The sequence below is a fragment of the Pan paniscus genome, chromosome 19 (genome assembly GCF_029289425.2).
Source record: "Pan paniscus chromosome 19, NHGRI_mPanPan1-v2.0_pri, whole genome shotgun sequence".
In the NCBI taxonomy this organism is placed as follows: Eukaryota; Metazoa; Chordata; class Mammalia; order Primates; family Hominidae; genus Pan; species Pan paniscus.
In genome coordinates, this window is record NC_073268.2 from 16,531,613 (window position 1) to 16,551,139 (window position 19,527).

The 19,527-nt window shown below is 51.8% G+C and overlaps 1 protein-coding gene across 1 annotated transcript in view; it reads left to right on the plus strand.

The window, feature by feature from the left end:
- Window positions 1–19,527, plus strand: part of HOXB3 (homeobox B3) — a 41,597-nt gene that overhangs the window by 19,411 nt on the left and 2,659 nt on the right. Inside the window, exons 3-4 of the mRNA XM_055101111.3 lie at window positions 15,434–15,521; window positions 18,408–19,012. Coding sequence (XP_054957086.1) covers window positions 18,565–19,012 — 448 coding nt within the window. The 5' untranslated portion in view covers window positions 15,434–15,521; window positions 18,408–18,564. The remainder of the gene's footprint in view (window positions 1–15,433; window positions 15,522–18,407; window positions 19,013–19,527) is intronic.

Sequence of the window (19,527 nt, forward strand, 5' to 3'; positions counted from 1 at the left end):
TTTTAACAGAACCTGCCGGCGTGCCTTCGTGTCATTTTGCTGTTCTTTTTCTTGTCCTTAAAAATTATTTCTCCGTTTTAGAGATTGCTGTCTTCCCACATCCAGCATTTCTCTCTCCTCTCTCTGCTCTCTCTCTATTTTCATTTTAGACTTTAGCAGAGTGTTTTTCTCTGGAGGACCATTTTTAATGGATTTGTGGCCAGAACGTTTCAGGGAGTTGCCCTCGCTGGAGCCGGGAGCAGGGCCCACATCGGGAGCAGGCTGAATTCAATACCAGTCTGTGTTTTGTATCTGGACAATCAAAGCTGACCACCTCCCCTACAGAGTCCAGGCCTGGCCGGCGCCCCCACCCCATGAGGCCAGAGCAGATTCCAGTGCTCTTAGCTGGGGCAGAAGCTGTGCAGCTGCCACTGTAGCTGGAACCTCCGAGGCCGACACCGGGGTGGCTGTTTCTTTGGGGCTTGTTAAGACAACCGGGTCCTCAACCTCTCCACTGAGTTGCTTTTGGTTTAGACCCCTTTGAACAAGCCGGGGGAGGCCCCTCAGACCCCTGCTCCCCTACCCTGAAGCTCATTCTTCCTGGATTCCCTGCCTGCCCCGGAGGCTGTGGTCCTGGCTGCCTCGAGAGCTGCTGAGGACAGATAAGGCTGCGACTTCTTCAGGAATGTCTTTTCTGCTTCCCTTTGCATCCCCACCCCCCATCCCATGCCCCGGCCGAGAACTCTGATTCTAGTTGCACGTAACTGGTCAAGTTTGGATGGGGGGTTGTTTTTGTTTTATTTTGTTTATATTTGAGTTGAAGGGGTCTGTGTGTGTCTCTCTCTTTAGGCCTAGGGAATAGATAGTCCCTGGTATTTAACCCTTTAACAGGCATAGCCATCCCCCATCTTTTTCCCACTGATCAGCCTCCATTGTTTGTTGATTGGAAGCTCGGGGTGCTAACACCTGGGAAATAGGGATCCTGGGGCTGCCAGGCTGATTTCAAAGCTTTTCTTTTCTTTTCCCTCCTCTCCTGTTCAAATCTCCAGCTGTCTTCACTGGTGGGTTTGGGAAGGGGGGGGAATGAGACAGGGTGTGACATAGGTAGAGAGAGGCTGACAGTCCGATTCTTTTGTGTAGAAACCTTCGTCCCAGTCTTTGTCTCTAGAATCTATTTTCAAACGGTCAGTCGCATTTGATTTCCTATAGTAGTAACAACACAACAGGGAAAAAAGTCCCCCTTGCGGTTATTCTCAACTCTGGAAGCTCCAAAGTAATCTCTTCACCCTGTTCCTTTTTTGCCCCTTCAAAAGGTACCAGAAAAGATCAAAACGAGAATAAAGCCAGAAGCCCCATTCTTTATCCACTTATACCATGGACTTATGAAGTGTTTATTTTCAAAGTGGCTCCTTCAGAAATTTTGTCCATTATTTAGGAAGAGAGGGAGTGGGTCCCACTCAAGTAAATATCCCCAGGAGTTGGGGAAAAAATGGAGTTGGGGAGGGAACCTTAATCCTAAAGGATGCAGAGAGAAGAACTGGAAGCTGAGAAATCCAGGGGCTTGGAGAAGGGCTCTGAGCCCACCCCACCCCCACCCCCTAGACGCCCCTGCAGACTATTTCTGCACCTCCACGAACTAAGCAGAAGCAGGAGGAGAAAGGAGAGAGGAGAGGTGGGCTGTGGGTAAGTGTGTGTCCATGGGGGTTAGGGAGCTGCAGATGTAGTAGGTATGGATGTGAGTGTGGGAGACAGACGGAGACCTCACTACTGTTCCATTGGTGGGTTGAGGGGGAACTTATTTCGCAGGAAAATTTCTCCTCCTGAAGGGGAAGGTCATAGTGGTCCTTTGAGCCTGAAATCGAAAGACCCCCTTCCCCCTCCCGGTCACGTGATTCATTAAATAATTAATGCCGAGGTTGCAGAATAGATATGTATTCGTCAGGAAAATCGCAGGCTCGGTCTCCCTGTTTCTGACGTGCAATTCAACTGTCCTTTGAAAAACAAGCCTGTACCCCGAGAAAAAAAAAAGAGAGAGGGGGAGAGAGAGAGGGAGAGAGAGAGAGAGAAAGAAAGGGAGACAGCAATAAAACAGCCCCGCAGCCGGAGCCACACCGCGGGCTGGGGTATTGTAAGTAGAAGGGATTTCTCACTACCTACCGCGTCTTATATGTCCATGTAAATTTATTGTTTGTTATTAATGTTATTGTCGTAAAATGTGACAAATAGCCATCTTCATTTCCTGCCATTTCTCTTCACACGGTGCTCTGTGTGTTTATGCCCATTGAGGCATTGCATAGAGATTTTAGGAATATTCTTCTTTTCTCTCTCTCTTTCTCCCTCCCTCCCTCTCCCTCTCTCCCTCTGTCCTCCAACCTTTTTCTTGATTTATAGCAATATGGGTGTCAGCTTCTCAGCCGGCATGCCAGCCATTGTGTGTGTGTGTGTGCACGCGTGTGTGTGCGTGCGCGTCTGCGTGTGTTTGTGAGCGAGTTGTGTTGTTTATGGCCATGTCTTCGATAAATCATTTTTCACGGAAAATGATGTGGAAGCTGGGCTGTTTCTGCGGCCGGCCAGGAGAGAGTCGCTCTCGGAGGCACTTCCTCCCTCTCTGCTCTGCTCCCAGGAGTTGGTTATTTCAGATGATTTACAGTAATATATCAGCAGTTAATATGAAAGCTCTATAGCTGGAGGTCCTAAATTACAGCATCTGTGATTATCAATTAAAGCGAGATTTTCATAAATTTGGTAAACCAGAAATGCCTCATTGGCAATATAAACCCAGTCAATGACCGTGGTCTAATATAAAAATTATATTTGTGAGCCTGATAGAGCCAACATTCCTGCAGCAGCAGACAGAGCTCCATTTTTTAGCAGCTCCCCTCCAGGAGTTTGGCTTCTCCAACTCCAGCCCTGGATGAACAAACCCAACTCTGAAGGCAGAAGGAGCCTTAGAGTACGAGAGGTGGAAGTGGGGAAAGAAATTACTGGAGTTGAAGGCAAATATTTTTGTGATCAATGGAGACCAAATCAAAGTTCTGTGCAATTGGAAAGGGATGGGAGGGGTTCCGTTACATTATTAAAGCTTAATTTATAGGACTGATGTGTCTGGGGGGTGGTCGAAGGTGGAAAAGGAATTACCCAAATTGGGGGAGACAATGGAGGCAAGCAGAGAGGGTGAAGGGCAGGGAGAGAAGCTGAAAGCTTTGGCTCCCCACCCTCCTGGCTAACAAAACAAGGAAATGAATTCACACCCCAGGAGCCTTCCTTTGACCTGCTGAAACAAAGAAAAGTTTCCTCAGCAGTGAGGGACTCTGTGTTTGGGGCTAAAGTGGGGAGAAGTTCTCCGAAGTTTTTCTAGAAAAGAAATGTTCTAGGAATCAGGTGGTCCCAGAAAGTTGGGAGTGTTGGAGGATGTCGGGTGTGTTCTTTTAACTAAGTCCTCATCCAAAAAGGGAGCAAACGGGGTGCAGATTGGAGAGGGAGGGGAAGAGCTGTTAACTTTCTCCTATAGTTTCATGTGGAGGTCACAGTTCCTTCCTACTAGGGGAGAGGCTGCTGGTCAAGAGCAAAGCCAGAGGTGGCTTTGGGGAATGTTCTGCACTGTGCCCCAAAGTTGTGATGGATGAGGTGCAGAGGGCCAGAGCCTTCACCAACTCCAGTCCCAGCTGTTGGCCCCTCATTCCCTGACTGGAGCCAGGCCAACTGACTTTATAGCCACGATTATCTGTGATATTTAACTCTGCCTGCTAGTGTAAACCTTTGAGCAGGGAAGTTAGAGCAACGCCGCGCCCAGGTGTTAATTATTCATGGCATCCACTACGTGGAGTGGCAGCTTAGGCCCCAGTCCCTGTAGCATCCAGGAGCTCGCTCCCACACTCTGCTCCAAGTGAACACTGAGTCTCATCCATGTTAACAAGGGATTCTCAGTGGGTAGTGGGTGAAGCCTCCCAATTCAGGAGTCTCAGTTGAAAAGGGTTTGGGGAGAAAGAGAAGGCCAGGACCCAAGGCTGGGATGGGTAGGGGCACTGTCTGACCTGGATAAAAAGAACTAGGGAAAAGTCTGGATACAGGGGCAGCTTTGACAGCACTGGAGATTGTGAGGAGGTGGGAAGGGCTGGCAGAGGCAGCAAAGAGACCTGGGGCATAGGGGCTCCAAACCTTTCAGTCTCATTCCCCACCCACTCCTTGAGTGTTGGAGAATCCCACACACATTCAGTGTGGGAGGCAAGCAGTTCTACTTCTCTCTCATCTGGAAAGTGTTGGGGGGTATGACTGTGAAGAGGGTGCGTTCTCCCTCAAACTGGTGGTCCAGAGTTAGGGCAAAGTCTTGGAGTTTTTGAGAGAGCAGGGAAGGATCACTTCTTCCATGGGGAGGAGGAGGGACATGAAAGAGAAGGAAGAGGGTAGAATCATTTGTATTAGCTTCTGAATTCAGCATGCTTTGAAAGATGGGAAAGAAAAGGATCTGTTCTTTGGGCCAGCCCATAGCTAGCATGGAGAGCCAGTCCCACAGGCCCCTTCCCCCTGCGTTTGCAACTCCTCCTCCCCAACCCTTTTCCATCTCCCCTCCTGCTGCTACCTTTGCCTGTGACGTGGAAGTCTGACCAACCACCCCCACCCCCACTCCACCAGCTTTTCCTCTTTATTCTTTCAGCCCTCTTCAGGTCTTTGTCTCCTCTGGCCCAGAGGAGGGGAGGTGACACTGATATCCCCTCCCCTTCCCTTTCCCCAACACGCACAGACTCTTCCCCAGGAGACAAAGCAAGGGGACCATCCCTTGCCACCATTATCTGGTAAATCCCCCATGTGATGCCTAATGCTTCCATCCAGGCATCTAGGCCTACCCCAAATCAGCAAGTTTGAAAGGACTTTGTTGTTTATATATACATTTGCTTCATTTAGCTATGAAGCACCCTGTCTCTTACCAGTCCTGCACCCTCCACCCCACTGATTTGCTTTTGTGTTGTTCAGGGGTTGGGATAGAATGCATCTGGTAGACAGAGCTCTAAGAAAGCTGCTGACTCTGTCTTCTCCCCTAACTCTCTGCTGGTATCCTCTCTATATAATTGCAGTGTTTATCTCTGTGCCTTTAAGGAGCCAGGCTGCTAACGCTTTAGCGACCAGAGGAATTGGATAGAAAGATGAAGAGTGAGATGAGGAAGAGAGGGACCCAGAGAGAGAACAAGCAGCAGGATCCCTTTCTGGGATGGGAAGTCAAAGCTGAGCCCAAGGAGGTGATGACAGGGAGAGTGGAAACAAAGGCCAGTCAGAGGGGAAGGGAGGCTGTCCTGGAGGAAGGAGCCCCACAATTCACAAGGGGACACACACACAGAGTTAAGTGAGAACAAGGGCAGTGGGAAGGAAACTACCCCTTTTGTCCCCTTCTCTCTAGAAGAGAATTTCTCTGGACAGAGGGTGGGTTCCCCCACAGAGGAAAGGGAAGAAGAGACTCAACCTAATGGGTGAGCCCAGAAGTGATTTCTGGAGACACTCCTAAATCCTTTGCAAGGCTCAATTCAAATTCACTGAAGACACTGAGAGACGCAGAATTGGAAAAAGACAAAGGGGCTGTGAGAAAGGAACGGAGACAACAGAGATGGTTAGAAAAGACAGAGAGACCCAACACAGAAAAAGAGCCCAAACCCTTTGGGGAGCAGGCACAGAGGGAAGCCCCTCCAGGCTCCCTGCTCCCTAGCAGCCTTCTTTACAGGAAGCTGCCCAAAGCCCAGGCCATCTCAGAAACAACTGCCTCTAGAGTAGGCCCTTGGGGGTGCTAAATCAGGTGTGAGGCAGCTGTGGCAGGAGCTGAAGTGCCAGGGAATGGCCAAGATGTCCAGGACACTTCAGCCTCCACCACAATCACCAGCATCAGTAACTTAATCATTGGGACCTCCCCAAACAGAATTTCATCATGGGGGTGGGGGGAGTTGGGACCAGTCTTTCACACCTGGACCCTGGAATCCTTTCTTGGCTTTTCTTCCCCCTTGTGGGTTTGGTCTCTTTTTTTCTCTAGGGACCTGGGGAAGTTGTTGATCTTCCAGCCGCCTAAGAACTTTCACCTCCATTCCACATCTCCTCCCTCAAACTCCCAGCCTTAACAAGCGGATGCTTCCCCTACTAATCTCCTTCCTCCCCCATCTTACAGGAAAGAACAAGAAAAGGAAAAAGAGAAAGCAAGTTCCTACCAGCCTAAGCAGCTTTAGAAAACTCGAGGGAAAAGGGGAGATGCAAATCTTTCTCGCCCGTCTGATCCTTCCCATTGCCCCCTCGCCATTGCTCTGTTCCCTCCATTGCCCCCCTCCCTGTCCCCACTCCTGTCCTGCCCAGAACTCTCTCCCTTCCCCTCCCTTCTCTGCCGGGTCGGACATATGGAACCCATTTCGCTGGTGACATTGAAGAGTCGCCGGTGTGCCCGCCTTCCGCCATGGCGCCCCCGGCGCTCCCTACGCCTCGCCGTGCCCCTGTCAGTTGCCGCTCCTCTCGCCTGGCAACTTGGCCCGCTCTCAAAGCCCGAGTCCAGCTCGGTGCCAGACGAGCCCGGGGTTCCCGCAGCCCTGCGCGGCCCGGACGGAGTGGGAGCTTCTCAGGAAACTGGCGTCTGCCGCGCCCGGAGTGCCAGATCCGCGCGCTCCTGGGGCCCTGGAGGCCGAACAAAGCTGGGGGCGGGGGCGGGGGCGGGGTGGGGGCGAGCGCATCCGGGCCTCTCCCCCAGCTCGGCGGGACGCTCGGGGGTTGCTGGGGGTTGCTGCGGGTTGAGCGACTAGGATGCGGCTGGCTGCGGCGGCGGAGCCCCAGCCTGGGCCGAGGGTCCGGGGCCTGGCAGTCGGCCCCCGCGCGCACCCAGCGCCCGGCCGCCCGCCGTTGCCCGCGCCCTAGCGGAAGACCGCACAGGTAAGTGTGGGGTGCGGAGCCGGGGCGCTCGGGGCCTGGCGGGGGTGCAGAGGTGGGTGGCTGAGACCCCCGCCCCCAGGCCTCTCTCCTGGGACAGGCCGGGATCCGAATTGAAGACGAAGATGAGAGCAACTTTGAAAGGCAGGGTGGGGGCTTCAAGGGGGTAAAGGGACCTGGGGGTGGAGGACGAGTGTGGAGGAATGTGGAGCTGTTTGGGTGGGCGGGTGGACATGATCTTGTTAGGGGATGGGAGAGCTCTCCCGCTCAGAAAGGGCGTTGAGGCCCAGGAGGGTTTTCCAGGGCAGTTGGGGGCTGTGGGTACTGAGGGAAATGTGAGGGGCATCTGTTAGGGGCAGTGGGGTTGGGGGGCGACCGCTGGGTCAGCTTCCACAACCCAGCTGCCACCATTGCCCAACCCTTTAGCACCTAGCGGGTTATTTGAAGCCAAAACTACAAGGGATTGCACTGAGGCTGAGTGTTAAGCCCAGAAGGTAGGAAAGGGGGTGATTTATGGCTTCAGAGAAGCTGTGTTTACTCCTGCCTGCTCTGGAAACCAAAAACCAAACAGAGCAGAGGCCAGAGAAGCCCCTCTCCTTGGAGTGGGAAGCGATGCCAGCCTGACGCACTGGGATTTATTTTCCCAGATGAGGGAGAATAGTGGGAACTGTCCCTTTGCAGGCGCATAGTGTGGTGGGTGTATGCAAAGGGAGCGTGTAAGCAGGCACATGTGTAGGTATGTTTGTGTATTGTGTGAGTGCATCTGCACATCGGGAGCTGTATGTACTCCAGGTGGGGCTTTGCGGATGGGTTTGCAGAATCACTTTGTGAGCTGGGAGATTGGGAGCCAGGAGAGAGACCCCATGTTCTCTGGTTCTGGAACTCTGGGATGAGGTAGCTCTAGACACACTGCCCCTTGTCCTGTCCACGAAGTAGTGCTCTTTCCTGCTTTTTTCTTCCCGCAGCCACATGCAGCAGAGCCCACTTGGCCTGGCCTCCTGGCCCCTGCCCCTCTGCCCTTTCCCTGTGTGCCTCCTGTGCCTTCTGCCTACCCAGCCTCATCTTCACTTTGAATTTTTAACTTTGTGGTGGGAAGCCAAGGAATTAGTGAGTATGGTTGGTTGAGGAGGGGAGGCCAAAAGGAGAAAAGGCTTGGTGTGGTAGGGAAGATCGGGGAGATCCGTGGTTTGAGGCTGGACCTTGGCAGCCTTGTGTCCCACCATTACTACTCGAATTCTCCCAAAATCTCTGTTTGGGAGTGGGGAGCAAGTGAATAATACAAAGACGAACAGAGTAAGGGAGCCATGCAGGAGGATGGGGGTGGGGAGAAAAACATTTTGACCCCCAGATAGTAATTTCTGCAGGCCAACTAGTGGCTCTTGCATTTCTGTCCAGACGCCCAGCTTTGCCTGGAAATTGTTTTGCATTAAATTTTCTCAGCCGCAGAATTATCTTTCCTCGCCTCCAGCTAAACTTGCATTTTTCCACCAGACACTTGGGCCCCGCACCAATGAAATCTGAGAGGAAGCGGCTGGGCCCTAAGTGGCCGTAATTTAATTGATTTTATCATAAATCATCAACTTGATGAAGAACCCGAGGTTTCAGTGAAGTAAATTGATATTAATGGGAGTTTCTTGAAATGCAAACTCGCTGCATTGTTGGGGCATCTTGAGCTGGGGAGGTAGATTACACATTTCCCAAGAGCAGAGAGCAGAGACCTGGAGCCCAGCACAGCTTTGGGGGTAGGGAAAGCAAGCTTTGAGGTGCAGCTGCCGGCAGACCTATTTCTATGGGGAAGCACAGCAGAGCGTGGAACTTTGTCATGAGGGACACAGTCTGGCCCTGTGGACCCTGCTGGCCATCTGGGGGAATGCTGGTCTCCAACTGAGGGGGAGGCAACTGGGAAGGCTGGTAGGTGTATGGGCAGGGAGGGGGTCGGGTGAGAGGGCTTGGCTGGTACAATGGGTGCATTGATGCCTGGTTAAAAATTGCCAGGTTGAAACCTTCCTCCTTTAATTAGACTAATTAATTATTTACTGCTCAAGTTGCAGTGTCTAAATATAGCACTTTTGGTTTGGTAATGAGGGTAGAAAACAACCCACCCTACACACAGAAGAGCAGTAAAACGCAGTGCATGAGCCTCTATGGGGCAAGGGAGGGCCAGGCACCGGGTTGGTGCTCAGTGGTGGTAAGCATTTAAACCTCAAGAGGAAATACTCTGAATCTGGTGACGATGGTGCCCATTATTGTCTGAACTCAGTTTATTACTTCTTGTCACTCACTTTTACATCAGCACATGGAGAATCACTAACATTCAGTCCAAAAAGAGACCTTAGAGATCATTTAGCTAAACCCCTTCCCTCCATACACATGCCCAGGCTTTACAGAAGGGGACACTCAGGCCCAAGGAGTGCCCTGCCTCATGTCACATAGCCAAGCTGGAACATCTGAAATTCAGGCCTTCCAACTCCCAAGCCTATCCCAAGTATGACTCTAGACAAATCACTTCCTTGCTCTGGGCCTCAGTTTCCTGATCTGTAACAATGGCAAGAGTTGGACTGGACACTTCCTGATTTCTCTCCTGTTCTGAAATTGGGCACCTCTGTGTGTACCCATCCTCAGCAGGACAGTGCATGGGAGGCACTCCCTTGTGTGTCCTGGAGCTCTGTGGGCATCTGGGTATAGAAGTTACTGCATGTTTATTTGCAATATTCAGAGTTTACATACACCCAGAGCAGTGGATGCTTACTCAGTCTGGCTCTAGGAAATCCACTGGAATCTGGACTATTCCTCTTTCTGAAGGTGCCCTTATTCTCAGCTGAGGAGTAGCCCTGAGGAGAGCAGTGGAACTAGAAGGAAGTGGTGAGGGGCCAGCTAGCTGGGTTGGGTTGAGATTGGCATTTGGAAAAGGGCTAAGGAAAGAAGGGCTGGGCCTTACTGAGCAAGAGTCTTTCCCTGCCAGGCACTGGGCTAAGGCTGTCATTGTTCAGTGTGTGTGTGTGTGTCTGTGTGTGTGTGTGTGTGTGTGTGTTTTGAGACGGAGTTTCGCTCTTGTTGCCCAGGCTGGAGTGCAATGGTGCAATCTCCACTCACCGCAACCTCTGCCTCCCGGGTTCAAGCGATTCTCCTGCCTCAGCCTCCCGAGTAGCTGGGACTACAGACATGCGCCACCACACCTGGCTAATTTTGTATTTTTAGTAGAGACATGGTTTCGCCATGTTGGTCAGGCTGGTCTCGAACTCCCAACCTCAGGTGATCCACCTGCCTCGGCCTCCCAACAGAGTGTGGTTTTTAAGGTGCCCCCTACCCCAGCCCAGGGACTGAACAGTGGTTTCAGAGTTTAGATTCTGTGATAGCAGGTGCCCCCCTTCTCAGCCTCACCCCAACCCTGGGCCTCTGAGCCCTGGCTTCTTGGGAAGAAGCACACACAGGGTGCCACAGCACTCTACCGGGTCTCCTCTAGGGTAGCCAGGACAGAAGGCCTGCATGGTGGAAGACTCCCACTCTATACTTGCTTTTATTTTCCAGCTCCTCCCCCAGTTCCAAAGGAGTGGTGGCTTCTCAATTGCATGGTTGTGAGCAAGGAAATTTCTTGCAGGATCAGGGATGTGAAGAGGCTAGCAGGGGAGGGGAGGTTTCCAGGCTGCCTTGGGAAGTGTGGTTTGGAATATGAATTCCGGGGAAGGAGGGAAGAAGAAGATGGGAAGAGATGGGAAACAACCTCATCTTTGGGGCTCTGGAAATCTGAGACACTGGGCAGATAATCCACTTCCTAAAGCCTAGCCCCAAACACTAATTTGAGAGAGAAAAAAAACAAAAGGGCTGGCGGGCCCAGACTCTGGCTCTGTCCCATTCTGACTTCGGAGTTTTATATTTGGAGGCAATTCGGAAGGCCTTTCGCTGATTGGTCATTAATCCACTGAGTTATTGTCTGCTAAACAGAGGTCACTGGGAGAGAAACATCCAGTCTGTCAGGAGAGGCCCGCTCAACCTCAGGGACTAGGCCCATTCCTCTTTTCCTGCTTCTCCCTCCCTTTCCCAGCACCCCCTGCAGCCCCCAAGCTGCCCAGGATTTGCAGCCTCCCTTCCTCTGCCTTCTCTGCTCTGCCCACCTTTGTCTCAACACTTGCTGGGGGTGGGGTTTGCCAGGCTAAGGCTGAGCTTCTAGGTGAGGCGGGAGCCCTGATTCAGATTGGGATCTATCACCACCAAGGAGCCCACCTGCCTGAGGCTCCCAACTCGCTGGCAGCACCGCCATCCCCTCATTAGCATGTTCAGGCGGCCTCCGTGGTCATCGAGTGGACTTCGCAGACCCTTGTGGCTGCCCTTTTTGTCCTGCCACCCCTTCACAGGCTCAGCTGGGGAGAGGGCAGCGCCCCCACACGTGGGGTGGGGAAAAAGTATAGCTTGGATTTTTCTTCTTCCACTGCAGCGACCTTTTTCTTCTTTTGATCCCCACTATTGCTGAGCAGTGTCTATGCGAGTCTCCTCTTCTCCCTTCCGGGTGCCCCTTTGTTCCCTCCTGCTCTGGCTTATTGGAGAGCTGGAGATGGGGATCCAAATGCCAAGAGCCTTCTTCATTAGCAATTCCCACTTTACAACTCCCAGCTTTGAAATCTTCATTAATACTTAAGGGAAAATGGAGATTCGGGTGAGTGTGTGAACTTTACACCACTCTTCTAGGGCTACAAAGTTGGGCAGTGAAGCTGGAAAACAGTGTGGGACTGGGAACCCAGACAGGGCCAGGAAGAAACACATCGCCAAACATCTTGCTCCAGGCTTACAGGTCCTAGCTCCCAAGCTAGCCTTTGGGCCAGGCAAATTTTGTGTGGATTGAGCCAGGGGCAGGATCCTTGACTGCCCCAAGTCTGAGATCAGAAATTGGTTTTAAAAGAGCCAACCAGTATGCCCTTATTGAGAGAATTTTTGTTTGCTAGTTGATGCATTTTTGGGGGAGGAGAGAAACAGGCACGATCCCGCCGAGGTCTATAAGGGCGGGTAGCCCTTGATTGCTCCAGAGGGTTTAAAGTGCTCCCGTCGCCTGATACTGGGTACCCAGTGGGGTGGGGGAGAGAAGTGCCAGAGCGAGTGCTCTGGCTCCGAAGAAACGGAATGGAAGAGGAAAAGATGTCTGTGAAGAAGGGCATTTTCTCTAATCTTTACCCTTATTATTTTTTTACTTCATTAGTTTATGCTAGTGTCTCTGTCTCTTACTCAATTTTCCTCTTTTTCAATTTCTCTTTCTCCTCCTTTCTCTCTCTCTCTCTCTCTCTCTCTCTCTCTCTCTCTCACACACACCCTACACACATGGGCACACACACACAGTTTCGCAGGTTTCCCTCCCAAATCCAAGAAGAAATTGTTCCCTCTTCTGTATCTCCAGTCTGTTCCGAAATCATGGCTTCACTCTCAGGGATGATAAGCCCTTCTCCTGCTTCTCTTTTCCCAGACCCCAACGTCTTCCCTCAGCCTGCTCTGGCGTCCCCCACGCCAAGTTCCTTGCTCAAACTCCTCACTACCAGCCTTTATCCCCTGAAGTTTGAAAATCCCCTGGCTAGCAGCAACACCTCAGTCCAAACAGGGGCTCTTAGGGGTGCCTGTTCCACGCTCCGTCCTCCAGCCTCCCAGCCCTAATCAGAGGGCAGCCCACCTGCTCGCCAGAGACCTCTGAGAATGGAAGAAAAAAGGCAAGACAGAAACTAAACTGGGATCTAATTGCCTCCCAAGTATTCCAAATGGGCTCTGTACTCCAGAATTAAGAAGCCCCCACTCCATCTCCTACCGCATTTGGGGGTGTATGTCCTCTGAGATTTTCTCCGGGTTCATTTTCTTGCTTCTCGGTCCTCTTTTTCACTCCCACCCCACTATGCCCCACTGCCTTCTGTAGCCCGAGGGACCACAAAGAGTTGAGGAGGCTTGGGGAAGGGAGGGGTCTGCCGTTGTCTCTGGAACACTCCTCCACTCCCAGCTCAGCTCCAGGCCCGCTTCTCCTGCAGCCGGCCCGAGGCTGCCTGGGTGCCTTCTGGACTCCCGCGTTATTCCTAGAGGCAAAGCTGCGCAGTCCCAAAAGCGATCAGGTTCTCCTCTCAGTTTTACAATGACCTTCTCTAACCCAATGATAGTAACAGCTAGGACAGCAGAGGTTTTGAGGTACATTCTTGGCTTTTTTTTTATTTGGGGGAGTGATAGAAAAAAAACCCCAAAGGTACTGGTTTCTTTAAGCCTCTGGAAGCCTCCCTGGCCTGAGTCCCTGACCCACCAAGCTCAAAGTTACATGGGGTCTGACCCTGTAGGTCTCTAACCAGAGTGTAGAGATCTCAGGACAGACTTTTTGCAGCCACATGCTCAGGCACCCCTAACAGGTCTCTTTGGGGTTCCAGGCTGGCTTGAGCCCCAAGTCTAGGTCTGACTTGGATGTTTTATTTTCTTGATACTACTAATAAACACAGAAAAATACTAATAAACACAGAATAATAGCTAATAAACACAGAAAAATAGCTCCCACCCTCCATCCCCATGTCCCCCAACCCGTGCTTCCCCCCAGCTGTCAACTTTCTAGGTAGGAGGTGGGGTCCTCAGGACATTACATTCTGAGGCTCTGCAAGTGGCTTCTGTTGCTGGAGTGCAGGAAGGCCATAGGTACCCCCAGTTTATCAGGGCCCCTGGAAACCGGCTGCTCCAAATCACCTGGCCTGACTTAGCCTTGCCGGGAAGAAGTAGGGGCTGGAGGCCAGGGGCCACTCCCTATCTCATCCCAAAGTAGAGCCTGTGAGTGGGGAGAGAGAGGGAATGAAGGAAGCTTTGCCAGACACCTCCGACCTATGCTGGAGGGAACACAAAAGCTGGAAATCAACTCTCACCTTTGTTGTCCCCAGTCCCGTTCCCTCTTCTGGTGCATCCAGATGGGAGAAGGCAAAAGCCAAGTATTCTAACCAGGAAATCACAGGGTAGTGCCTTACATGAAGTTAAGAGGACCAGTTTTCCAAGCTGCCTTTAGAGAAAAGAGTCAGCTTTCTATTTCATCCCCTAGCTCCGAGTCAGCAGTTAGGCAGAGTTGCAAACACTCCTGCTTTGGGAAATGTCCTGGTGCTCTTTTTGTCTTTTCCTTCCTCCCTGAATGACTATTCCCCACCCCCTGTCCCAAATCTGCAGACACCTACATTTTTGGCTCCTGTCTTCCTCCTACAGGCCTCCTCCTTGCCTTTTCCTGCCCTGCTCAAACACACCCTAAGAAAACTTTAGCTTTTGTGGCCTTCCTCACTTGTGCCAAGAGTCATAAATCTTGCAGGGCAGAGAGAAACAAACAGGGTTGTTCTGAATAATAATAATAACCATCTTCCATCTCTTCTGCCAGTGCATTTAAAATTAAGCGACCCTGCTAGTTCTTCTCTTCTTAGAAGTACAAATGTCCTTATCACCTCTTAGCCCCTTCTGCCTATTTGGAGGTGAGAATCATAACAGAAACTTATCCATGAAGTTCTTTCAGCCCGTCTACTGCCAGCCAGTCTGGAGCTCAAACTAAAACACAGAGTCCTCCTTTTGTCACCCTCTTCTCAACCCTCCTCCCCCTGCAAGATGTTCAGGGTTTTTAAAATCATCACTCACCGCTTGTTGTCTGTTCTCAAAAAGAAAAAGGGGGAGGGGTGTTTTTTTTTTTTTTTAAAGTTCTGGTCTTTCCCTCTGCCTTGGTTAGAGACTGGGCCTGGAGACTGGAGGGAGATTTGGGAGGAATAGAGAGGGTGTAGTGGAGGGAAGAAGCCGAGGGAGCCAGAGTGTGAGGGTTGGAGACCCAGAACTACTTTCTAAAAAAGTCCTGGTGTTCCATTTGCGAATGAGTGCAGAGGGGCACCCGGCACCCTCACCCCCGGGCCAGGCCTGCCTTTGACTCAGCCTCCAAATACTACTTCTCATATTAGCATAATAGTTCACTAGTGGGGTATGGGGGGAGCTGTGAACTTCACCGCCTTTCCTTGCCTTTGCTCACCTCTTCCTCCCTGTCCCTCCAATCTAGATTTAAATTTTTACCTGTTCTTTAAGAAAAAAAAAAACCCTCCTTCTTTTCTTCTTACTCTTTTTTTGGGGAGGGGGGTATTTTAAAATTTCCCCCCTTCCCCATCACCACCATCACCTTCCCTCCTTATCAGGCATCTAAGCTTGCTAAAGGGGGAGAGGTGGGGGGGTGTGAGCTTGTGTGTGTGTGTGTGTGTGTCTGTGTGGGTTTTTTTCCCTGTGCAAAAGCAGAGGCCATTGTTACGGAGAGTAGGGCGTACCAGTCTTATAGGGCAACCACACTGTGGCGGCTTAGCCCTGCTGGAGCCCGGAGCTGGATTCTGGCGAGCTGAGCCGCCCGGCACCTTTCGGTCTTCTATTTTTTTTCCCGCTCCCCCACCCCCTCCCTCCTGCGCACCCCTGCTCCTAAGCCGAGTGAATTGAAGCGGACGCCGCGCGGCTCCTCTGGCCGGTCTGCCCCTCGGGCTCCCCAGCCGGGGTGGCTTTGCGGGGCGGGGGGTGGGGGCGGGGGGCGACGCAGCTTTAAACAGTGGTCTTTTTTTCCTTTGCCTTCAAGGAGGGGAGATTTGTCGCCTGCCGCTCGCTCTGGGGCTCGATGTGAATATATATTATGTCTGCCTGTTCTCCCCTCATCGGTGGCTAAGGTAAGCTGGACTGAAATAGGCTATCAGTTTGTGAATGGCGGAGAGTATGTCTCAATGATTTATGGCCCATATGACTCCAATCTCGGTTCAAGAAGAGTTCACAAGCTTTAAGCTTCCTTCCACGCAGCGACTCTCTCTCTCTCTCCCTCCCTCCCTCCCTCTCTCTTCCTCTCTCTCTCTCTCTCTCTCTCTCCCTCTCTCCCCTCTCTCTTCCTGCTTCTCTCCTCTTTTCTCCTCTCTTTTCTTTCAGCAGCCAGATCCAGGGCTGAATTTTCTCCCCGGCTGCTAAGAAAGTCTCAACCTTTCTCTGTCTTCCTTTCTTGTTATTTTTCTTTCTCCCATTATTTTTTTTAAGTCCTGGAAGATGGCCTATCCCCTCTCTCGGGGCTTCCCCAGCTATTGTTACTCTCCTGGCTCTCCCTGGGGTGTGCTTGGCAAGGTGGGGTTCTTGCGGGGGGCTCATCTCCCTTCTCCAGCGAGACCCTGGGGGGAAGCCGGCAGCCACCGTCTCCCTCCCTCCCTCCCGAGGAGCCATATGGAACCTGAATTTTTCCAACATGGAGGCAAGGGAAATAGATCTGTTTGGCTTGGTAGAGTTGTTCCCCACCCCCTCTTGTTCTGGATCCCAGATCTTGGGTCCCCTTAGCACCTTTCTCTCTTCCCACTGTCCCGTCCGCCAGGCCTCGGCGCCCTCCAACCCGGAGCCCTGCTGAGCAAAGTCCCGAAGCGGAGTTTCTAAGGCGCCTTTTAATTCGGTTACCTCCAGCTCCCAAAACTTGCTGCCGCCCGCGGGGCTCGGCCCTCGGCCGGCTGGTGTGCTGGGAACCTGCCTCCGATAACCATTTTGGTGTCCTGATCGCTTGCTCTTCTTCGCCTCCTTGGGCCATCGTAGGTGGCTGGTAGCTTGTCGCCAGTCGCCGCGGCAGCAGCGACCGGCTGAGGCAGCCTGGCAGCAGCAGCCAGGGACTACCCGGGTGCACAAACCTTCCCAGCCCTGTCTGCACCACCGGCGGAGTCTCCATTCTTTCTATCGCGTCTCTGGCTCCTTCGCTTTCCACACTCGCCTGGCCTCCGTCCCGCAATGGTTTGGGGTTTATTGCAAGGGGAGAGGCAGGAATTTCGACCCCAGGCATCTAGTTACATTATTGTTTTATTATTATTACTATCATCATCATCGTCATCATTATTATTGCTGTAACAATCATTTAGACTAAATAAAGCCAGGGCCTAGCCAGCCAACCCCCTCCAACGTTTTTATTTCATTCTCTTCTCTATTAATAACAACCACAACTAATGCCTGTTAATTAATTCCCCCTTCAGCCAGGGCTGCTTGGAAGCTAATTTTGGTTAAATCAGCAGAGGCTAATGGTAATAATAATAAAGGGATTGGGTCAGCCTGGTCAATTGAACTCTGGTTCTCCCTGGAAGGACCTGCTGCTTTGCAGACCCATGTGTATTTCCAGAAACCAATCGGAACTCAGGGTTACACTGATTCCCTTTTGAGTATAAATCTGTGCCATGAAGAAGGGGATTTATGTGAGGGAGGGACTTTCTTCACCTGCACTCCTTTTATTTTATTTTCCTATGTTTAGTTTTCTTTGGAGTTGAACAGCTAGGCTGAATGAGATTAAAGTTTTCCAAACACACATGGCAGTATGGAGGTTTTATGAAAAGTGATGGTAAAGAGTTGGGAGAGACAGAGGGAAAAAAATGCAGTCAGAAGTTTCAGAACAAATACACAAAATCCTATGTTAGTTTGAATCTTTATTTTTCTGGCACACTTTTAAAAGGCTGTATTAAAGTAGTGATTTTTTTTTTTGCCTCAGGGAACCTCAGTCAACAGGAATACCTCTGTTTCTAACCTAGAGAATAATACTGTTAAAATTGCTTTGTTAATTTTTTTTTCCTCAGGAATAATTTTCTCTTTTGGAAAGCACTTTCCCTGTCTCAGTAGAAAAGTCTAGCAGTTGTAACTTCTTGTTTCTTATTTGCTTTGGGGGAAATCAAAGAAAACAGACGGTGAAGGAAAGGGTGGGAAAAATTAAGTCTCATGAAAAAAAAAAAAAGAGGTCCGGGGAGAGACCTGGGCCAAATGGTCACAGCACCAACTGGCGTGGCCCAGGAAATTGAAACAATCCTGCTCCATCTGGGGGCCCCACAGGGCCACTGGCTGCCCGATCCCAGGTTTGGCTGAGCAAAGACAAGGGCCAGAGGTGGTGGTACCTGCAGCAGGGCCATGGACAGATGAGTCTCGGTTCAGCTGGCTCTTGAGGTTAAAAATCATCAGGAAGTTTCTAGGTCAGGCTGTTGTTGTCTTCCTGGTGGGAGAGTGGTGGGAAGTGGAGAGGATACCTCACAAGAGAAGCTTCTCTGCTGAACTTGCTTCTCCTGCCTGTTCTTTTAGGAGATCCTTTGGTTTTCCTTCAGGCTAGACTTTGCTTGGGCAAGAGACCTAAACCGACTTGGAAGGAGGCAAAGGCTGGAAGCATAGAAGCCTCTGGGCTCAGAGGAGGGTGTTGATGATGCTTTTATTTTGGAGTCTCCTAGTGTCCCCTCCCTTGAGCCATCCTATCCCAGAGTTGGGGAGGAGAGATAGGGAGAGAGGGACTAGGGGAGGTCAGGGGCTAGTGCACAGGCAGGAGAGAAGCAATGGCCTTTGCCATAGATTCTACATCTAGGCAGTCTTGAAAGGCATATAATCTTTATTTTTTAATTTTTTTAGTGGAAATGAAAACTGGTGGGCTTTTTTTTCTCAGCATCTGCTTTGGAGATGTTGGGGAGGGGAAAAGAAAAAACCCTATTGATGTCAGTTCCCTTTTCAGTTCCTAAGATGGATTCGAGCCCCAGTCCTCTTCTCCCCCTTGTGTCTCTTCTCTCGCCTCGCAGGTCAGCCGCTTGGAACAGACCCCGGAGGAGGGGGACAGAGAGGGGAGGTGGGGGGGGGGGTCCGGCGTGTCACGTGACCCCCAGGGTTGCCAATGTCCGGTCCTGAGGGTATCAGGCCTTTCCAAGTTGCCACCCACTGCCCAGGCCTCACCCAGCGATGCAGAAAGCCACCTACTACGACAACGCCGCGGCTGCTCTCTTCGGAGGCTATTCCTCGTACCCTGGCAGCAATGGCTTCGGCTTCGATGGCTCCCCCCAACCCCCATTTCAGGCCGCCACGCACCTGGAGGGCGACTACCAGCGCTCAGCTTGCTCGCTGCAGTCCCTGGGCAACGCTGCCCCACATGCCAAGAGCAAGGAGCTCAACGGCAGCTGCATGAGGCCGGGTCTGGCCCCCGAGCCCCTGTCGGCCCCGCCCGGCTCACCCCCGCCCAGTGCCGCACCTACCAGTGCCACTAGCAACAGCAGTAATGGGGGCGGGCCCAGCAAAAGTGGTCCCCCAAAGTGCGGTCCCGGCACCAACTCCACCCTCACCAAACAGATATTCCCCTGGATGAAAGAGTCGAGGCAAACGTCCAAGCTGAAAAACAACTCCCCCGGCACAGGTACCAGTTCTCTGCCTTCCTTGTCCTCAGCTTTTGTCGGAGCCAGGAATGTCACTGTTATTCTAGCACCCAGCCCCTAGGCGCCCGCGAGGCTGCCTGGGAACAATATTAGGTGGCCGGCGGGTACATTTTTGATACCCCTACCCCTTAATGACCCCTGACCCCGCCAACACCCTCCTCCCTCTAGCTGCCCTCCACCGGAGCTTCTGAAAGCTCCAGAAGGCCCAGTGCGTGGCCTCAAAGCCCTTCCCAAGGCCACAGAGCCAAGACGAGGCGCTGCCGGGAGGATGCAGAGTCGTCAACGATTGATTATTATTAAGTATGATTACTGTGGGTATTAATCACAATCGCTTGGACGGCCTGGGGTCCCGGCCTCCAGAAACGGCAGCCTCTTCGTGCCACACTTCCTGCCCACGAGTGTCCAGATTACCCCGAGGATTCTCCTCAGTCTCCCATCCTGTCCTCAGGACGGGGTGGGCGGGGAGGGGAAATGTCTTCCCTGACCTGGAATTGGG